This window comes from Littorina saxatilis, linkage group LG2, assembly GCF_037325665.1.
Source record: "Littorina saxatilis isolate snail1 linkage group LG2, US_GU_Lsax_2.0, whole genome shotgun sequence".
NCBI classification, from domain to species: Eukaryota; Metazoa; Mollusca; class Gastropoda; order Littorinimorpha; family Littorinidae; genus Littorina; species Littorina saxatilis.
In genome coordinates this window covers 43706418-43726072 of record NC_090246.1, presented here as the reverse complement: position 1 = coordinate 43726072, position 19655 = coordinate 43706418, and the positions used below count along the sequence as shown (strand labels likewise).

General features: G+C 41.6%; 1 protein-coding gene across 3 annotated transcripts in view; it reads left to right on the top strand.

Annotated features, from left to right (window-relative positions):
* The first annotated feature begins 3977 nt into the window (after positions 1-3977).
* The window catches only part of LOC138955506 (monocyte to macrophage differentiation factor 2-like), a 233126-nt gene continuing 217448 nt past the window's right edge, over positions 3978-19655 (top strand). For 2 of the 3 annotated variants that reach the window (XM_070327105.1, XM_070327112.1), the window contains exon 1: positions 3981-4688. Coding sequence is in view for 2 of the 3 variants with exons in the window: in XM_070327112.1 (XP_070183213.1) it covers positions 4602-4688 (87 nt within the window). In the remaining variant the exon portion in view is untranslated. Of the gene's footprint in view, positions 4689-19655 lie in introns of all 3 variants that reach the window. The other variant, XM_070327099.1, reaches the window with a different exon arrangement.

Genomic DNA, 19655 nt, shown 5'->3' with positions numbered 1-19655 from the left:
TCAAGGTTATTATTTTATAATGCATACATACAAACCATCACGGATTATTGTTCGACCATCTGGGACTCTGCCAGTGCAAACATTTTAAAACCACTGTACAGTCTACACAGACGAGCACTAAAATCAGTTCTATTAAAACAATCCAGTCTTGTTTTCGACGATTATAAAAAACTTAAGATTTTGCCTTTAAAAGAAAGATTTAAATCAAATAAAGGCGTGCTCCTTCACAAAATCCTTTCCGGCCATGCACCGAGTGCTTTCATTACAAAATTTAAAGCCAAACCAAGCCGAAAATTCAACGTCCCCATTCCGCGGATAGATCTCTTTAAATCAAGTTTAGCTTATTCTGGCAGCGTTTTGTGGAATTCTCTCCCGGAATCAGTTCGAGTCCCAACAAGTCTCAATACTTTCAAAAAACACCTCTCATTACATTTAATGTCAAATTACGAAAAGTCACAGTGATGGAAGACTTCGTTCTGATTATTTTCATATTGATCATATCTGTCCATAAAGCATCAGTGTTTCATAACGCAAGAATGTATGTATAGCCTACAACGTGTATATAGTCATGTGAATAGTTTCTCTGCCTTGCTTATCTTTTGTAATTGTTTTACGTATGTATATATATATATATATATATATGTATTCAAGATTAGAATAGTCCCTCTCTGGGCGAGGGCTGGTTGAAAAGAAGCTCGTTTATATTGCTTATGCCACAACCCTCGTAAAATAAAATTTGATTTGATTTGATTTGATTTGATCTCTCTCGTTCCATAACCTTCACTGTTTGTAAATGAATGCACGCGCGCGCGCGTATGTGTGTGTGTGTGTGTGCGTGTTTGTGTGTGTGTGTGTGTGTCTGCGTGTGTGTGTATGTCTGTGTATGTAACTCTCTCTCTCTCTCACCCTGTCTCTGTCTATTTCTCTGTTTCTCTCTGTCTCTGTCTCTGTCTCTTTCTGTCACTCTCTCTCTCTCCCTCTCTCCCTGTGTGTGTGTGTGTCTCTCTCTCTCTCTATCCCTCTCTCTCTCGTTCCATTACCTTCACTGTTTGTTAATGCGCGCACGTGTGTGTGTGTGTGTGTGTGTGTGCTTGTTGATATCTGTCTCCTTCTCTCTCATTGTCTCTGTCTCTCTCTCACTCACTCACTCATCCACCCTTCTCTCTCTGTCTCACACACACCAACACACGGTCACACGCACACACACATCTACACCTACACGCACACATTCATACACACACACACACACACACACACACACACACAAAGTTTGTTCGTAACCCCTCTGGTCACCCCCAGGAGGGTCTGTTATTTCGAGTAGGCTTTCAGTGAAAGAATATTTTGTTGTTTCTTTCACTTTGCCAGAGGTTTGTATTTTTTGGAAGAAAATCTCTGCATGATTTTCAGTTGTTTCTTTTGGATTTTAATAAAGGGCTTTGTTTTTGACCCATTGTAAGACAGTGTTAGTGTCTATATTTTGAAATTGAAATTGAAACAAGGTATAACCGAGGGTATCGAAACCTTTTTCTTTTCTCCCATATTTTATTATGAAAAGAGTGTGAGAGAGAGAGAGAGAGAGGGGGACAGACAGAGTAAGAAAGAGAAAGCGGAAGAGAGAGACAGTTAAAACAGAGAGATGGAGAGATGGAGAGTGCTTTTTGACTCACATGCGAAGCAAAAGTGAGTCTATGTACTCACCCGAGTCGTCCGTCCGTCCGTCCGTCCGTCCGTCCCGGCGTCCGTCCGGAAAACTTTAACGTTGGATTTTCTTGGACACTATCAACACCTGATGTGGCCTGATGGTGTATGGTTACAAGATCTCAAAAAACATGTGCGGCAACTTGACCTCACTTCAAGTTCAAGGTCACAGGGGCCGTAATTGTTGTCTTAAAAACGACCATTTTTCACATTTTCGCATTTTTTTCTGAAGTTATCGAGAATCATGTATACTCTTCTTCTCACTGCTTACTCATTTACAGAAAGAAAAATGTGTTAACCTACCAGCAAAGAAATCTTCACATCCCGAAAGGATTTCAGCCCGTGACAAACAGCCGAGCGGCGTCAAGAAAACACACCGCACAAGATATACGTTGTCTCCACTCCAAGATTCCAAGCAAAAAGAACGCCGCGTGCCTACGTCACAAGGTTAAATTCAACCCAAAGGGGTGTCGGGTACCTTTACTTTCTTTCTTTCTTTAGTTGGTGTCCAACGTCGCCTTCAACTATTCAAGGTTACATCGCGGCGGAGGGAAAAAGGAAGATGGGACAAAGCCACTTGTCAATTGTTTCTTGTTCACAAAAGCACTAATCAAAAATTTGCTCCAGGGGCTTGTACCAAAAAGCGATCATTTTACCTATGCAAATTTAAGAATCGGCTCTTCCACCAGACCATTTCAATACCGAAAAAAACACAGTCTCGGAAACCTTAGTGGATCCCCGATAGTACAGGTTTTCACGAATTCACGAGTTCAAACGGATGCGCAAAAGCACATGTGTACCGTAACTGTCGTCGGTCACAAGTTCACATATACAAGGTATGATACTGAGTCTCTCGACCTCGTCGGCAAACTTCGCATTCCTGCCATACACAGCCTAGCAAAGCAAAACTTTGTTTGTTTGTTTGTTTGTTTGCTTAACGCCCAGCCGACCACGAAGGGCCATATCAGGGCGGTGCTGCTTTGACATATAACGTGCGCCACACACAAGACAGAAGTCGCAGCACAGGCTTCATGTCTCACCCAGTCACATTATTCTGACACCGGACCAACCAGTCCTAGCACTAACCCCATAATGCCAGACGCCAGGCGGAGCAGCCACTAGATTAGCAAAGCAAAACAACGGCTATGATAAAATCAAGTATACATTAAACTATCAGGGAGCTACAGATTTATACCAATTAGACGTTGCTACGGCTGTTATTTTGCAAAACGGCACGGATTTTGGCACACAAAAACCCACGTTGTTCTAGACCGAACGGAAGTTACGTATGACTTACTTCCCCTTATAATCAAACCAAGACAACAAGCTGTGCCTTCATTGGCTGAAGAAAAAATATTGCGCGAAATCTGACGTGTAGATCTGTTGTAGATTTGAGAAAACATAAGAAGGTTGGTTACGTGTACATGTACTAACGTTGCAATCTTGAATGAAATGTAGTAAGATTGTTTTTGTTGCTCAAGACTGTTATTTTTATGGAGCTTTTCTCAATGTCTGTCCAAAATTGCGCACCATAACAGAGAGCAGGGACCTAGAGAGGGAGGGAGATAGAGAGGAAAGAGAGAAATTGTGTTTCCCATCCACATTGCGCGGTTCCGATTGCGCGGGTCTGCTATTGCGTGGGTCCGCTATTGCGCGGGTCTGCTATTGCGCGGGTCCGCTATTGCGCGGTGACTATTTGTCATTCAACCAATCAGTCTCTCACAGTGTAACAGAAATACCCAAAGCCAGGAGACACAGCCTAAAGAATACTGTGCTGACAATCATTCAAACGTGTTCCAAGTCGGTTTCATGGCAAAGACTATGTATATTATTAAACAACAAAATAAAATAAAGAGGTGTCACAGAAAGGGGGAAAGGACCATTTCTTATTCCACAAAATTACTTTTGCAATCCCAACATTCAAAGCATCGAGCTCAGAAATACTACCTTATAAATCTCAGGTGGTCATAATCTATTACCAATCCGGCTGTTGGGGAGTGGCAGCGGGATGACCAGGTGATGGGGTACGGGTCAGAGGAGTGCCTGGCAGCCGGCTCAGTGGTTTTTTTTAAAAGGTTTCTGAGGGGTGGGAGCGGTCTGGATGTCCAGGGGAGGTGCAGGACAGGCAGGCATGGACATATCTGCATGTCTTTTTAAAACATCCCTGCCTGTTCCAACGGATACAAAGGGGGGGGGGGGGGGGTGGGGGGGGGGGGGGGGGGGGGGTGTCCCTGTGTGTAATAATTCCCTGACAATCTGATCATGCAGCTGTTGTCTATATTTTGAATACAATGAATGTTTCTCCTATTAAAAACAGATTTTGTACAAAAAGGCATTGTGAATGACTGCGACACAAGATGTTCACAGTTGCACATACATGTAGAAGCAGTATTTTTGTTGTTGTAAATTTAAGCTCTGAAACGTTCAAAATGACGTCAAATTGGTTCGTTTTGGTCGAGTGGGATGTGTCGGTGATGTTGGTCCAGCCCGAAGTTTTCTAAAGGTTTTTTTAAAAACCGGTTGGTTTGGTGCGTTTTACATTGCATCTGCTTTTTCAAGACTAAGCATTGATCATTTTAACGCAAAAGGATCATTATAGGTCAATATGTATCATGTTACATCATATTATAGGAAAGAGCAGAGTTCTCACTATGCGCGCGGTACATTTCTATAACCGCGTAGCGCAAAGTTGGAATTCCTACATTAGCGGCCATTATCAGAAATCCTACAAAGCTCAGGTCATTTCCGGAACAGCGCCGATGACGAGATGGGTCGCAACATAAGGCACTAAGCGTTACCTCCCTTGTCAGTAAAGCTTACCTCAACCCATAAATCAGTGTCTCAACCACAACGCCATGGTTGACCCATGATAAGATCTTGGCAATGCCGACTGTCATCGTACAATGCAGTGTGTGCATTTGAAACTCGAATGTGGAATCAATGAAGTGAAACAAGAACAAGTTTCCAAGCTGTCGTCAATGGACTGCCAGGTAACCCTTATTTTGGTTTTATGTAGTGACAATCCGTTGGAAGGGTTAGTACCGGGCCTGTAACGAACTTACGAAGTCAACGAATTCAGATTACCCGACTTCAGATATCTGATTCGATATACCCGAGACTGAAATGTTGTTTCCTGGTCAACATAAAGAAGTACATTTATTTCAGGGAGAAAAGCATGTCACTTTCTTGCAAATGAAGGAAATTGGTGGTGAAATTTAATAGATTTCACTCCAAAATTCGATTTCTTCGAAAACGTGCACCGAGTGGATACGTCCCTTGAATGAGAAGGGATCGAAGGATTTTAGGATGAAGCAAATTTTTAAGTTAAAAAAAAATTGTTTGAACGAATTTTACCCCATGATTATAAAAGTACCTAAGGTCGATCATTCGAAAGAATGGAGCTACCTCACCTCCACACTATGGAAAGGAGGGGGCTTTTCAGTGTGGAGGTGAGGTAGCTCCATTCCTTCTTTGCGATATATGGAAACAGCCGGGTTTTGAGCGTTTTCAACTCGTAATATCTTCAAACCCACTCGGACTAGAACAACGAAATCTGACTATCTTGTAAAACAATCATCTCTGAGCCTTCAGACTGCGGTATTGATTTTTTTCTGCGATGCGGCCTTGGGCAGATAGACGGTTTTAGTCAACCACGAAAATAGATCTAAAACGCGCGTGGTTGAACTTTTCAATGGCGTTTTAGAAGCCTGCAAATGTTGTGTTTACACATCGCTTCGGGGGCACCCTTTAATCAATACATACAGACAAAACAAAATACATGGAACGAAAGGTAAGAGGGTGGTCTGTAAGTTGGTCTTTGGATTTCTAAACATTGTGTAGGTCTTTAAAGGCACATTAAGACTCCCGTAAACCATCACAGATACTGTCAGGCTTTTACACACAGTACAAACACCCGTCCATTTGAACGCTCACCGAACGGGAACATCCAGGTATGCATGAACTGGAAGTCAGAAACACTGGAAGTAGAGGCCTCTTTTGAAAGTGGGAACTCCCGAAGTTAACTTTCTAACTGTTCCCTATGCATGAACGCCGTAGTGCTGACTTCGAGAGTATTCGGTCAAGGTCGCGAAAATTGGGGGAATCCCAACCATGCGTTTGTTAACGGTAAGCTTGGCGACCAGAAGAAACAAGTCTCATCGCGAGTTCAAAAGGGCGAACGTTGAGCGCGCTGTAGTACTAACAGCGTTATTGCTGTTGTTTTTTGAATGGTTAAACGAAAGGGTCGGTTCAAACCTGTGATGATTGTCGAACCTTTTTTCTCCTTTTTTTTTTAATATCAGTTGCATGCAGGCAGCTTCAACCCTTTCTTTTTCGCCTCTTTTTTTTGGTTATCGGGGAGCATCCGTCTTTATTGATCTTTTTTTCTGTTCTTTTTTCTGAACGAACACAGAGACAACAAGTCGCGTAAGGCGAAATTACTACATTTAGTCAAGTTGTGGAACTCACAGAATGAAACTGAACGCACTGCATTTTTACACAATGACCGTAGTCCGCCGCTTGTGCAAAACGGAGTGAAACTGACGAGCCTGTTCAGCGCAGTAGTGGTTTCGCTGTGCTGCATAGCACGCTTTTCTGTACCTCTCTTCGTTTTAACTTTCTGAGCGTGTTTTTAATTCAAACATATCATATCTATATGTTTTTGGAATCGGGAACCGACAAGGAATAAGATGAAATTGTTTTTAAATCGACTTCGGAAATTTAATTTTGATCATAATTTTTATATTTTTAATTTTCAGAGCTTGTTTTTAATCCAAATATAACATATGTATATGTTTTTGGAATCAGAAAATGACGAAAAATAAGATGAAATTGTTTTTGGATCGTTTAATAAAAAAATAATTTTAATTACAAGTTTCCGATTTTTAATGACCAAACTCACTCATTAGTTTTTAAGCCACCAAGCTGAAATGCAATACCAAACCCCGGCCTTCGTCGAAGATTGCTTTGCCAAAATTTCAATCAATTTGATTGAAAAATGAGGGCGTGACAGTGCCGCCTCAACTTTTACAAAAAGCCGGATATGACGTCATCAAAGGTATTTATCGAAAAAAAGATAAAAACGTCCGGGGATATCATTCCCAGGAACTCTCATGTCAAATTTCATAAAGATCGGTCCAGTAGTTTGGTCTGAATCGCTCTACACACACACACGCACAGACAGACAGACAAGACACACACACACACACACAGACACACATACACACATACACACATATACACCACGACCCTCGTTTCGATTCCCCCTCTATGTTAAAACATTTAGTCAAAACTTGACTAAATGTAAAAACCGGTTGTTGCAGCGAACGCAATTGAGGCCTATAAAGAAAAAGATCAATAAAAAAAACAATTAAAAAAAATTTGCTCCCTGCTGCACTTGAACCAGGAACGCCGGAACGAATTTCCGAATCTGTAACCACTACACCATGCTACTCGTGTGAAAAAAAGCGTGTTCAAAAGATGTAATATGAGTTATTCAGTCGTGATGGTTTGGAAGCTCGCCACCTTCGCCGAATGACTCGAGCACGTTTTTTTCGGTTAGTAACTGATCGAACTGTCGCTTTTGAGCCACTCTGTTTCAAGCATTTCACCTAAATTAAACAAGAATGTCACAGTTTGTGTCTATGGTGCAAGGTAGCCGACCGTCTCATTGTAGCCAAGTTACGACAGTTGCTCGATTGACGCATTTCACGTCTTCGATATTCTGTCTGAGCTCATTTCCCAATGAGCTGCCTTAAAAACAGGAATGTCCTGCAATTGTAGTATGCGTTGGAGGTTTCTTTTGGATGGGTAAGGACATTTAAGAAGCAATATCGTCGTATAATGATGTCAAGTGAGAGACCCTGCAAATTAACATTGAAAGTGGGAACTTCGAAAGCAAAGTTGCCAGCTACTCGGTATGCAAGAGCTAAATTGAAAGCCGAAGTAGTGGCTTCGAGAGTTCTGAGGTCAAGGTCGAGGAAATTGGGGGAATCCCAATTAGTGCGCATGCGTTTGTAAACGGTAGGCTTGGTGACCAGAGGAAACAAATCTCATCGCGAGTTCGTAAATGGGCGAACGTTGATCGCGCTGTAGCTTTTACTATAGTTGTTGCTTCTGCCTGGTTGAACGTAAGGGTCGGTTCAAAGCTGTGATGATTGTCATGAAATTGAATGACTGTCTATAATAATGATTTTGTTCACCAGAATGTTGGGGAGAATAAAACATTTTTTGTTTATGTGGTAGCGAAGTCGGTTATGTTAAACCTCTTCTTTTTTTAATGATTGTGTATCGGTAAAACTGTTTTGGACAAAATAGGTTGGTTAGGGTTACTGGTAAATTTGAAAAGGCAGAAATCAATCAGTGTTTGGAGAATCAAGATATAAGGTGTAGTGAAACGAAGTTAAGTTCAGTGACTTTCATATTAATTGGGAAAATGTGTGTCCGAATTTTTACAAAAGATAAATTGTTGTACTTTGGTATTTGTACATTTTGTTCGTCCTCGTTAATTGTGAACAGGATGTATGTTTATGCAAAGTTGAAAGTCAAGATTGGATTTGTTTATCCTACGCGCGTGTGTGCATGTGTGTTAGACATAGAACACTTTATTATCTCAATTTCGAGAAACTCGGGTGTGGTGAATCACAACAAACAACACAAAACGTAAGAAAATAAATAAAATATTGAGGCGCAAATAATCAGCTCATAATAGTGTGTGTGTGTGTGTGGGGGGGGTGGGGGTGCACACACACACACACACACACCGTCGAACACACACACACACACACACACACACACACACACACACACGCACGCGCACACAAACAAACGCACAATTATACCCGCACGCACGCACGCACAGGCACTCGCACAAATACATACAAACACTTTCACACACACACACACACGCACGCACACACACACACACACAAACAGACACACATGTGCGCGCGTGTACAGCAAATGAATGAATGAATGAACAGACGCACACCTACACACGCACGCACGCACGCACACACACACACACACACACACGCACACGCACACTCTCACACAAACACACACTCACACATGCACACAAAGACGCCCATTTACATAGAAACACCTCCCCCCCCCCCCCCCCCTATAAGCGGGGATGAAATTTTTAGAGTGTTGGCCAGTGACCCAGAACGAACAAAAGTCAAAGCTGGCAACTCAGGTTTGTATTCAGGGAAATTTACACGAAATGCACGCACGAGATACGACTTTTCTTTCTATTTTCTCTCTTTGGGACTTTCATTTGTTACGTTAGATCGGTTTTATCCCCGAGTACGCAGTACTAGGGTCCAGCAGACTTTAATTGTGTGTGTGTCTGTCTGTCTGTCTGTCTCGACTTAACAGCTTATTGCTGGGAAACTACTGGGCGCAGTTCGTTCAAAAGTTGATACACTAACTTGATAATAGGTCCGATTGATCGTATTAAAACTTCATAATGTTACCTGGGACCTAAATGCGAAATATTTCACCAAAACGACTCTTAACGGGGGGAGATTTTGCGGTGGGAGGCTGGTCGCTTTGCGAACAGCCTGAACTAAAGGGGAGACTTGTAGGCGGCTGAGCCGAACACGTCACGCAGTGACGAGAAAAGCATGATTTGCAAGCCAGACAACGGGTGGGGAAATGGTCTCGGCAAAGAAATTACAATACAGGGTTTGGTCTTGGTGAAAGAGAGACAGAGAGCACGAGAGAGTCTATGGCCAAAATGATCCGGGTTCGATTCCCGGCATGGGCGGTCTATTTTTTTTTTAATTCTTGTTTACTATTGTTTATTATGAACGTTTTAATGTTTAATTTTACTCTAATAGTTTTTTTAATTGTGTAAAATAAATAATTTTATTTTTTATTTTTTTTTAATCCACGTGCACAAGACAAAAACTTTTATACTGGGGGAGCGAGCCAGTCTGAAGAGTACTCGGGTCCAGCGCCAGCGTTTTTTATATGAAAAACCGAAGAAAAGCCCTGCTATTTTGCACTGACAAACTTTGGAAGCAGCGTGTTTACTCCTGGGTTTCGCTGTAGTACAATTACCCTCACTTACTTTCTCGCTTGCTTCAAAAGTAAGCACTTTTTCCGTCCCATGCATGCGAAATTGAGGATGTACTTCCGATGTCGCTCAAAACGTAGGAAGTTGTCTCAAACTACCATCAATTACTTCCTCGCTTTGCTTCGAAGTAAGCCCTTCTTCCGGCCCATGCATACGAAAGTGAGGCAAGTTCTTCCGATGTCACTCAAAACTTCGGGAGTTTTCGCGAACTTCCCCCATAAGCATACGGGCACAGTCGTATGCAGATTACGCCTCGGAACACACTCACATTTCACAAAGACAACAATAGATGGCAACATTTCAAGAACTGCATCAGTTTTATTAGATACTATTTAAACAAAAACAGCACAGACACGACTATTATCAACAACACAGAACGGGAGGTAAGTCGGCAAAGACGCTCCTAGTGTGCGTTCCCGTTTTTGGTCGCCATTCTTGCTAGCATTTTCACAGTAAATCGTAATATTTCCATATATATTGAATGACTGTGGTATTTTCTTTGATTGTGGCGATTCTCCTATCTCTCTGGCATGTACTGGGTGCTTTGTGGCCAGTTTCTCCCCTAGACTGTATTGAAAAATGCGACCGTGTGAGCTGACCCCCACCTGTCACCAGTAGCAAAGAACAACTCCTCTACAAGTAGTATTAGGTATAACGAATTCTGCATGCATTGATTTTTTTTAAATCTGCACTCTAAAACAATCTTTTTGAAGTTGACATTCATTCAAATAAAGAGGAATTATGGCCGCTGTGTATTTTTTTCGATTTTTTTAAAAACAGAGGTAGTGCACCACGAAAACAGTGTTCGCTCAAAACAGGGGACACGCCTTTTTCTAGAAAAATACGTACACTTCATGAAAGAAAATGTAAAGAAAGTTTCACACAATGATTCGTGATCAGGAAAACTGTTTAATGCACCAAATTTCTTTTAATGTGTCTAGTTATCTCGATTTATAATGTTGAAAATTGCTGAAAGTCATTGAAACAGACTATAGTTTTTGGAAAAAACATGAGTGTATTTTTAGGTTTATGAACAGTTCTGTATTATGTTAGATATGACTTTCCGGATTTAACGTATAAAAGAACCCATTGTTATTCAGCGAATTAAGAAATGTTACCAATTACAGTGGGTTTTTTGTTTTTGTAAAACCATTTGATGAACATAGTTGCAAACACAAATTCGAACATCTTTTGACATTATGGTTTTACGTAAGCATTTGCTCGACAAATAGTTAGTGACTGAGAACGCTAAAAATAGCTCCGAAGTAGCGAGGTTGCTGTGTTTCATCTGCATTTTTGAGTCTTTCACACACTCTGGTGCTAATGTAAGTGATCGGGACGGTAAGAGTGACAAAAGAACCACCAAGAAATCGTATTTTTAGCAGGGTGCACTCTTTTGTTAAGTCTTGATGATTCTGAATACATTTTGCAGAATAAATACTCAATAAGAAAAGGCTACGAATTCTTCGAAATTGCGGTGCACCTCGAGGCCGATGTCTGCTCTTTAATCGTAGGTCAGTTTTTAACGCCAAAAACAACGCAAAAGACACGTTCGAACTGCCTAACTGCACAAGGTGAAAGCGTGTTATTTTGTCTTCCTGTTTCGGGACTTTCGATTTTCCGCGAGAGTTACCTTCTCTTAGCTGGGTTATGTCTGGTAGTATTATAACCGTCCGTTTGGGCGTTCAGGAATTTCCTTCTTCAGGCCACTGGTGCTCGTTCTCCACGCAAACGCTACTAGTGTCGGTACGTGCGATGCCGCCGAACGACGACACACCTGTCTCGGTTCCGTCGTCGTTGTCGGTCCCGTCTTCCTTGCAACGCCTATATTGTCAGTACATCTGCGTCAGATCCAGAAGCTGCAAGTGCAACATACACTCTTGAAAAAAAGTTAAGGATCGGTTGAAAAAACGGATCTAATCATAAAAAATTGCCAAAAAATTAAACATCGACATAATAATTAAAAGATTAATGTGTTTGAATTAACAAATGAACAATGAGTCTTGACCTAGAATTTTGTTTGGCAGGCAGAGTTATTTCCCTTTGTGGGACTTCTCAAAAGCTTCTGCATTTTGGAAGAAAAAGGGTGGTTTTTTTATAGCCCCATGAAATTTGCAGAACGCATGCCAGAGCAAAAGGTTGTGATGCACGTGCTACAACAGGGTCCAGGTTATGAACATCGCTCACCAGCTTGTGTTTAAAGGTTGACACGCTGACACAATTATGCACAGTAGCAACATGCCCCCACGAAGAAAACTGAGCGATTTGGATAGAGGAAGGGCAATAGGATGGCTACAAGACGGTGTTGCTGCCAGTCAAGTGGCCCAGAGGCTTGCAGTGGCTCCCTCTGTCATCATCAGACTAAAACAGAGATTCCACGCAACTGGAAGAGTGCAGGAGCGACAACGTTCTGGTCGGCCCAGAGTCACCACACAAAGAGAGGATCGCTTCATTCAGAGGCAGGCCATGCAACAAAGAATGGCTACAGCAAACAACATTAGGCAACGCCTACAAGCTACCACCAACACTGTTGTTAGTGGTCAGACGATCCGAAACCGCTTACACAACTTTGGCTTGCGTGCAAGGCGTCCAGTCCAGGAACAACCCTGACTGCTAATCACCGAGCAGCTCGCCGAGCCTGGTGCACTCAACATGTGAGGTGGCAACGTCAGCAGTGGGCTCAGGTGTTGTTTACAGATGAGTCCCGCTTTTGCTTGGAACCTGCTGATGGTCGCATCCGAGTGTGGAGGCGTCGCGGAGAGCGCTTCGGAGAAGACGCTGTTCTGGAACAACAGCGTTTTGGCGGAGGCTCTTTGATGGTCTGGGGAGGGATCAGCCCACGTCTAAGGACACCTCTGTACCATGTAGTGGGCAATTTGACCGGTGTCCGCTACCAGAATGAGATCCTGCAACCCCTGGTCGTGCCAGCCCTCCGAGCGATTGGCCCTCGTGCGATTCTTCAGGATGACAACGCACCTCCCCATCGCTCTGCAGCTGTAAACACCTTTATCCAGCAGGCCAGGGTCAACAGGATGCTGTGGCCAGCCAACAGCCCGGACCTGAACCCCATAGAGCACATGTGGGACGAGCTTTGTCGTCAGGTACAGCAACATCGCCCTCCTCCTGCCAATCTGGGTCAACTGCTGCAATGGCTCCAGCAGGAGTGGAATGGAGTTCCCAGAGCATTCTGCAACCTGATCCACTCCATGCACCAACGATGTGTTGAATGCCTGGCACACAACGGAGGGCACACGCGTTATTGACACTGATTCACATTGTTGTGAATTCCATTTTCGAGGGTTGTCACGTTTGACACACTCTAGCTAAATTGTCGCGGCCGCGTTCGATCTTTGCTTTGTTCTGACTGAGTAATGACTCCTTGGTTGTTCAATTATATCATTTTAAAAAAATGAAAGAATTCGGTCTTGTCTGTTTTGTGTGGCGTGCTTGTAAAAAAGTGATCCTTAACTTTTTTTGAAGGGTGTATAGTGAAGAAACAGGGGCAGAGAAAGGTCTTCCTTTGTACTGGAAACTTGCATTCTCCCAGTAAGGTAATATATTGTACTACGTTGCAAGCCCCTGGAGCAATGTTTTGATTAGTGCTTTTGTGAACAAGAACCAATTAACAAGTGGCTCTATCCCATCTCCCCCCCTTTCCCCGTCGCGATATAACCTTCGTGGTTGAAAACGACGTTAAACACCAAATAAAGAAAGAAAGAGAAAGGTCTTCCAGTCAATCAAATTCTCTGAACCATTGAGTGTGATACCGATCCTGACACTGATGGGTTAAGGGATGTCTTTATGGTCTCCCTCTCTGTCAGACATGCGATCAAGAAGGCGCCATCTTTTGAAGATTGCATGCTATCTTGTAGTTTGTCTTATTTCATGGCATTACCAGACCTTTTGTGTTCACCTGTGTGTTGCTTGTTCTTCATACTAAATGTGTATAGTATGATACCTCTCTCTCTCTCTGATGACTGCGAACTATTTAATGTTAAATTACGAAAAATCACAGTGATGGAAGACTTCGTTTAGTTTTATTTTCATTTGTCCAAAGCATCAGTGTTCATTATAATATCCACACAAAACACTCAAAGCTTTAATAACACATTTACTCATGCATGGGTATTCAGCATTGTTTTCACCACGTTACATATACGACGCTTAATATTTGTGTATAATATGTAATGTGTAAATATTCATATGTTGTTGTTTTTCTCTACCTTTTTTTCTACGTGAATATCCGTGTAAATATGGGGCGAGGGCTGGTTGAAAAAAAGCTCGTTGTATTGATTATGCCACAACCCTCGAAAAATTTGATTTGATTTGATTTGATTTGATTTGATTTGATCTCTCTCTCTCTCTCTCTCTCTCTCTCTCTCTCTCTCTCTCTCTCTCTCTCTCTCTCTCTCTCTCTCTCTCTCTCTCTAGAGAGAGAGAGAGAGAGAGAGAGAGAGAGAGAAGGAAGTTAAGATTGTGTGGAAGTTAAGATTGAAGGATATAATGTCGTACGTCGAGATCCATCATCAACAAAAGAAACTGGTTTGCTTGTTTATATCCACGAGTCCTTAACGTTTCATAGACTTCATCACTTAGAGCAGCATTCGGTTGAAACAATATGGCTGGAATTAAAATTGCGTAAATCAGCGCCAGTCTTGACCGGTTTCTGCTGCAGGAATCCAGCTGAACATGTTAACTGGTTTGATAATTTCGACAACATGATGGACGCTGTCAGCCTTGAATCCAGAGAAATTATACTTTTGGGCGATTTTAATCTTGATCTTCTCAAACCCAACAAGTGCTGGATGGAAAAGTTATCCTTTCATAATTTACAACAATTAGTAACGATTCCAACAAGAGTTACAGCTACCTCATCTACGCTTATAGACCATATATGTGTGTCAACCCAGGCTAACATTATTGAAACCTCAGTTCCAAGTATTGGTTGTAGTGATCACTTTTCAATATGCCTCACATGGTCGAAAAAAGGGGTTAGAATCCCCAAACGAAAGCATAAATTCATAACTTATAGGCTATTTTCAAAACTTGATAAAGAATCATTCCTTTCTGATTTAAGTTGTACAGATTTTTCAATAATTTATAATCATACTGACCCCGATGAAGCATTTGAATTATGGTACAACTTGTTTATAAAAGTATATGATAAACATGCACCATTCAGAACCTCTCGTGTGCAGCAACACCCAAAACCAAAATGGCTTACACACGACATTCAATGTGCGATTAATCACCGCGATTTTCTTAAACGTAATGGCAGAGAAGAAGAGTACAGAAAGCAGAGAAACGAAGTAACGTCCATGAAACGTGCTGCTCGCAAAAAATATTACCGTGAGCTCGCTGCATCAAATACGAAACAAAACTCAAAAGCCATCTGGAAAGTGATCAACCAGTTGACACGTAAAGAAACCGTAAAATCTTCTGTCATTGATGTACCTGCGGATGATCTTAACATTCATTTCACTTCTATTGTTGAAAAAATAATCACAAATGATAGATCAAAACAGAATAATCTGGACAAGTTGAAACAGTTTTGTGTTTCAAAAAATATTACACATAATTTAGACATCCCCCTGTTATCTGTGAGCGAAGTCTTCCATTATCTGATATGCTTAAAACAAACTGGTACTCATGGTCTAGATAATCTTGATGGGAAAATTTTGAAGTTGTCTGCCCCTTTTATTGCAGAATCTCTGACATACGTTTACAACTTGTGCCTGGACAAATCTGACTTTCCCGCCAAATTAAAGGAGGCAAAAGTAATCCCGCTATTCAAATCAGGTAATTCTTCTGACCCCGCCAATTACAGACCAATCTCGATTCTTCCTGTTTTATCCAAACCACTTGAAAAACACATATATACACACTTGGCCGCACATTTGAAGAAATACGACCTTATTCATTCAAATCAGTCAGGCTTCAGAGAAAATCATTCGTGCCACACAGCATTAATAAACCTTCTTGAAAACTTGCTTAGCAACATTAATAATAATGAACTCTGTGGTGTCCTATTCGTCGATTTTGCAAAAGCATTCGACGTCATTAATCATGAGTTACTTTTAAGAAAATTAGCTGAGTATAGATTGTCACCCCAAACCCTATGCCTCCTCTCATCTTTCTTAGCCGGACGAGAGCAATCCGTCTGCGTGAATTCCACTATGTCAAGTAAAAGACCGGTGTTATATGGAGTCCCCCAGGGTTCTGTCCTTGGGCCACTTCTTTTCTCTCTGTATATTAACGATCTTCCTTTTAGTGTTAATGATGATTGTGAACTATTTGCTGATGATACGACCATACACACTTCTGATAAAAAATTAGACAAAGTTTATTTATCATTGCAGAACAGTGTAGATGATCTCATTAATTGGACGGAATATAACCACATGAGTCTTCACCCCCAAAAGACCAAATACATGTTGATTACAACAAGGCAAAAAAGACAAAACATCAAGAATAATCCTCATTCCTTATTAATTGGCAACGATGCAATAGCGGAAGTAGGAGATCACAAAGTTTTGGGAGAAAATATCGATAATAATTTATCTTGGACTCATCATGTTAGATCGTTGTGTAAAACCATGTCGAGGAAAATATATTTGTTGAACAGAATAAAACACTTTCTTGATCCACACTCAAGGTTATTATTTTATAATGCATACATACAAACCATCACGGATTATTGTTCGACCATCTGGGACTCAGCGAGTGCAAATATTTTAAAACCACTGTATAGTCTACACAGACGAGCACTAAAATCAGTTCTATTAAAACAATCCAGTCTTGTTTTCGACGATTATAAAAAACTTAAGATTTTGCCCTTAAAAGAAAGATTTAAATCAAATAAAGGCGTGCTCCTTCACAAAATCCTTTCCGGCCATGCACCGAGTGCTTTCATTACAAAATTTAAAGCCAAACCAAGCCGAAAATTCAACGTCCCCATTCCGCGGATAGATCTCTTTAAATCAAGTTTAGCTTATTCTGGCAGCGTTTTGTGGAATTCTCTCCCGGAATCAGTTCGAGTCCCAACAAGTCTCAATACTTTCAAAAAACACCTCTCATTACATTTAATGTCAAATTACGAAAAGTCACAGTGATGGAAGACTTCGTTCTGATTATTTTCATATTGATCATATCTGTCCATAAAGCATCAGTGAATGTATGTATAGCCTACAACGTGTATATAGTCATGTGAATAGTTTTCAAAGTCAAGTCAAACAGTTTATTTACCAAATGCAAAGCACAGGATTTTGTTATGGTGTATGCATAAAACTTCACACTCCTTCCACACGCATATATCACAACAACTATGTACAGACAAAGTGTTCAATCTCACTGGGCCCACTACGTGTGCACACCAACCAGACAGTTCAAAACGGACTGGTTGTACCTTTAGCACCAATCTGACAGGAGCAATCACAGGTTGCATGGATAAAGATAAATGAATTCCCTAAAAATCATATCTAAAAATATAGTCATCAATATAATAAATCCGAGTACATGCTAACACAGTTATTCAAAGGACACAACCCTTACATCTATTAAGATATTTCATTTAAGGATACTCGATCCATTTCAAAACTTTAACTGACACATATCACAGATCTAACAGATCTAAGAACGATCCACCATTGAGGCCGCAAGGACTGCCTCAGGAAAGAAACTGTTTCTGAAACGAGAAGTCCTGCTCTTCAGAGCGCGGAAGCGCTTGCCTGACGGGAGGAGCTCGAACAGATGGCCGGCTGGGTGAGATGAGTCTGCCACTATACCCCTAACTCTCTTTGCTAAACGTGAGCTGTACAGTGAGGCGACTGACGGAAGTTCGCAACCCACAATACGAGACGCTTGTCTGACAATGCGCTCCAGCTCTTCCTTGTTCCTAGCACTGGCACCGCTAAACCACACGGTGACTGAAAAACACAGAATGCTTTCTACAGTGGCCCTATAGAACTGCTTTTGGATGGCTTGGTTCAGTCTAAATTTCTTCAGCTGTCTAAGGAAGTGAAGCCTCTGCTGACACTTCTTGATGATGGGCTCTGTGTTTTTGTCCCATGTGAGGTCGCTCGAGATGATTGTGCCTAAAAATCTAAAGGAGTCGACCTGCTCAACACTTACACCGTTGATCTCTAAAGGGGTGAGTGCGAGTTTGTTCTTTCTAAAATCTACAATCATTTCTTTGGTTTTAGAGACATTGAGCTCTAAGTTGTTGTCAGAGCACCAGCCAACCAACTGTTCCACCTCCTCTCTATACACACTTTCATCATCGTTGGAAATCAGCCCCTCAACTGTCGTGTCATCTGAAAACTTCAGAACCAGCACAGATGGATCTGATGATACACAGTCGTTCGTGAAAAGTGTGAATAAAAGTGGAGAAAGCACACACCCCTGGGGTGCCCCTGTGTTCAGCGTGGCTGAGCAAGAGTATGAACCGTTCACCTTGACTACCTGTGGACGGTCTAAGAGAAAGTCTAAAACCCAATGACAGATGGACGGATGTACGTTTTCTGCCTTTTTTTATTTTTATTTTTATTTTAAGATTAGAATAGTCCCTCTCTGGGCGAGGGCTGGTTGAAAAGAAGCTCGTTTATATTGCTTATGCCACAACCCTCGTAAAATAAAATTTGATTTGATTTGATTTGATTTGATTCTATATCTGTCCCTCCCTCTCTCTCTCTCTCTCTCTCTCTCTCTCTCTCTCTCTCTCTCTCTCTCTCTCTCTCTCTCTCTCACCCATCCCTGTCCTTCTCATGTACATCTACACCTCATTTCCCTATCCATTCGTTTAAAAAATATATATGTTACATGTCATTTTTGCTTCTGTTCACTTCTCTGATGTAATTTTATTACAAACCCAAGGCATTATTTTGCTTCTGGTCACTTTTGCTGATGTAATTTTTTAATGCACTATTTACATTTTTTTCCCTATTCACTGGAGTTTGTAAAGCCTCGGTGGTTGTGCATGTCATATTTTGGGTTCCCTTTGGAGCCTCCTTGTCATCATGGGAGCCGTACTGCCCCAAAAGTTCTATGTACTGTCTGGACTTTATAATGGAATTTAATTTGTTGCATTCCATGGCGCTACAGCCCCAAAAGCTTTGTGTATTGTCTGGATTTTATATTGGAATTTAATTTGTTGGATTTCTTGAGAATCCCCATGAGCAATTGTTTTTGGCTCACGTAAGTGTAGCCTATGCGATCGTAACTTTGTCTGTCTGTGCGTGCGTGCGTATGTGCGTGCGTGCGTGTGTATGTCTGTGGTAGAAACTCTAACATTTGAAGACGTCACATTACATTGACGTCACATTATGACGTAAGAGGGTTAGACGTCACGCGAAGGAAGTACTGAAAGTCTCGGTCATTATTATTTTGAGCGGGCCGAGACTAGTTGGCAGTCGTGTCCCTGTAAGTAGGCTACATGCAGACAGACAGATCTAGTAGTCCAGGCATCTTAGCCACTTTAGTGAAGGGAACGTTGAAGTGACAATGACTAGGTTTAAAATGTCCCTTATCAGAAAGTTCAACCTCAGTCCTTTGATGTTTATTAAACACATTTTCATATAAAGTTGGCGCTTCATATGGAAAAGTGGCTTTGAAATTGACCCTAATCCTTCTTTGGGCTCTGTAAATGTCGTTTGGGGCTATGGTTGTAAAACGGTATCTACTGGTCACCCCAATGTATAAACTGAAAACTCTTTCTGCACCAGAACACGCAGAAAGGATTGTATCTGCCTGATGTCTGATGCTTTTCAAAATCCCCAACCACTAACACCTTCAAAACGGACATTAACTGACACTGTTGTTTTTCCCTATATAATCCTTACTATTTTTCCGAGACGTCGTCGTGTTGTGTATTTAGCTTGCC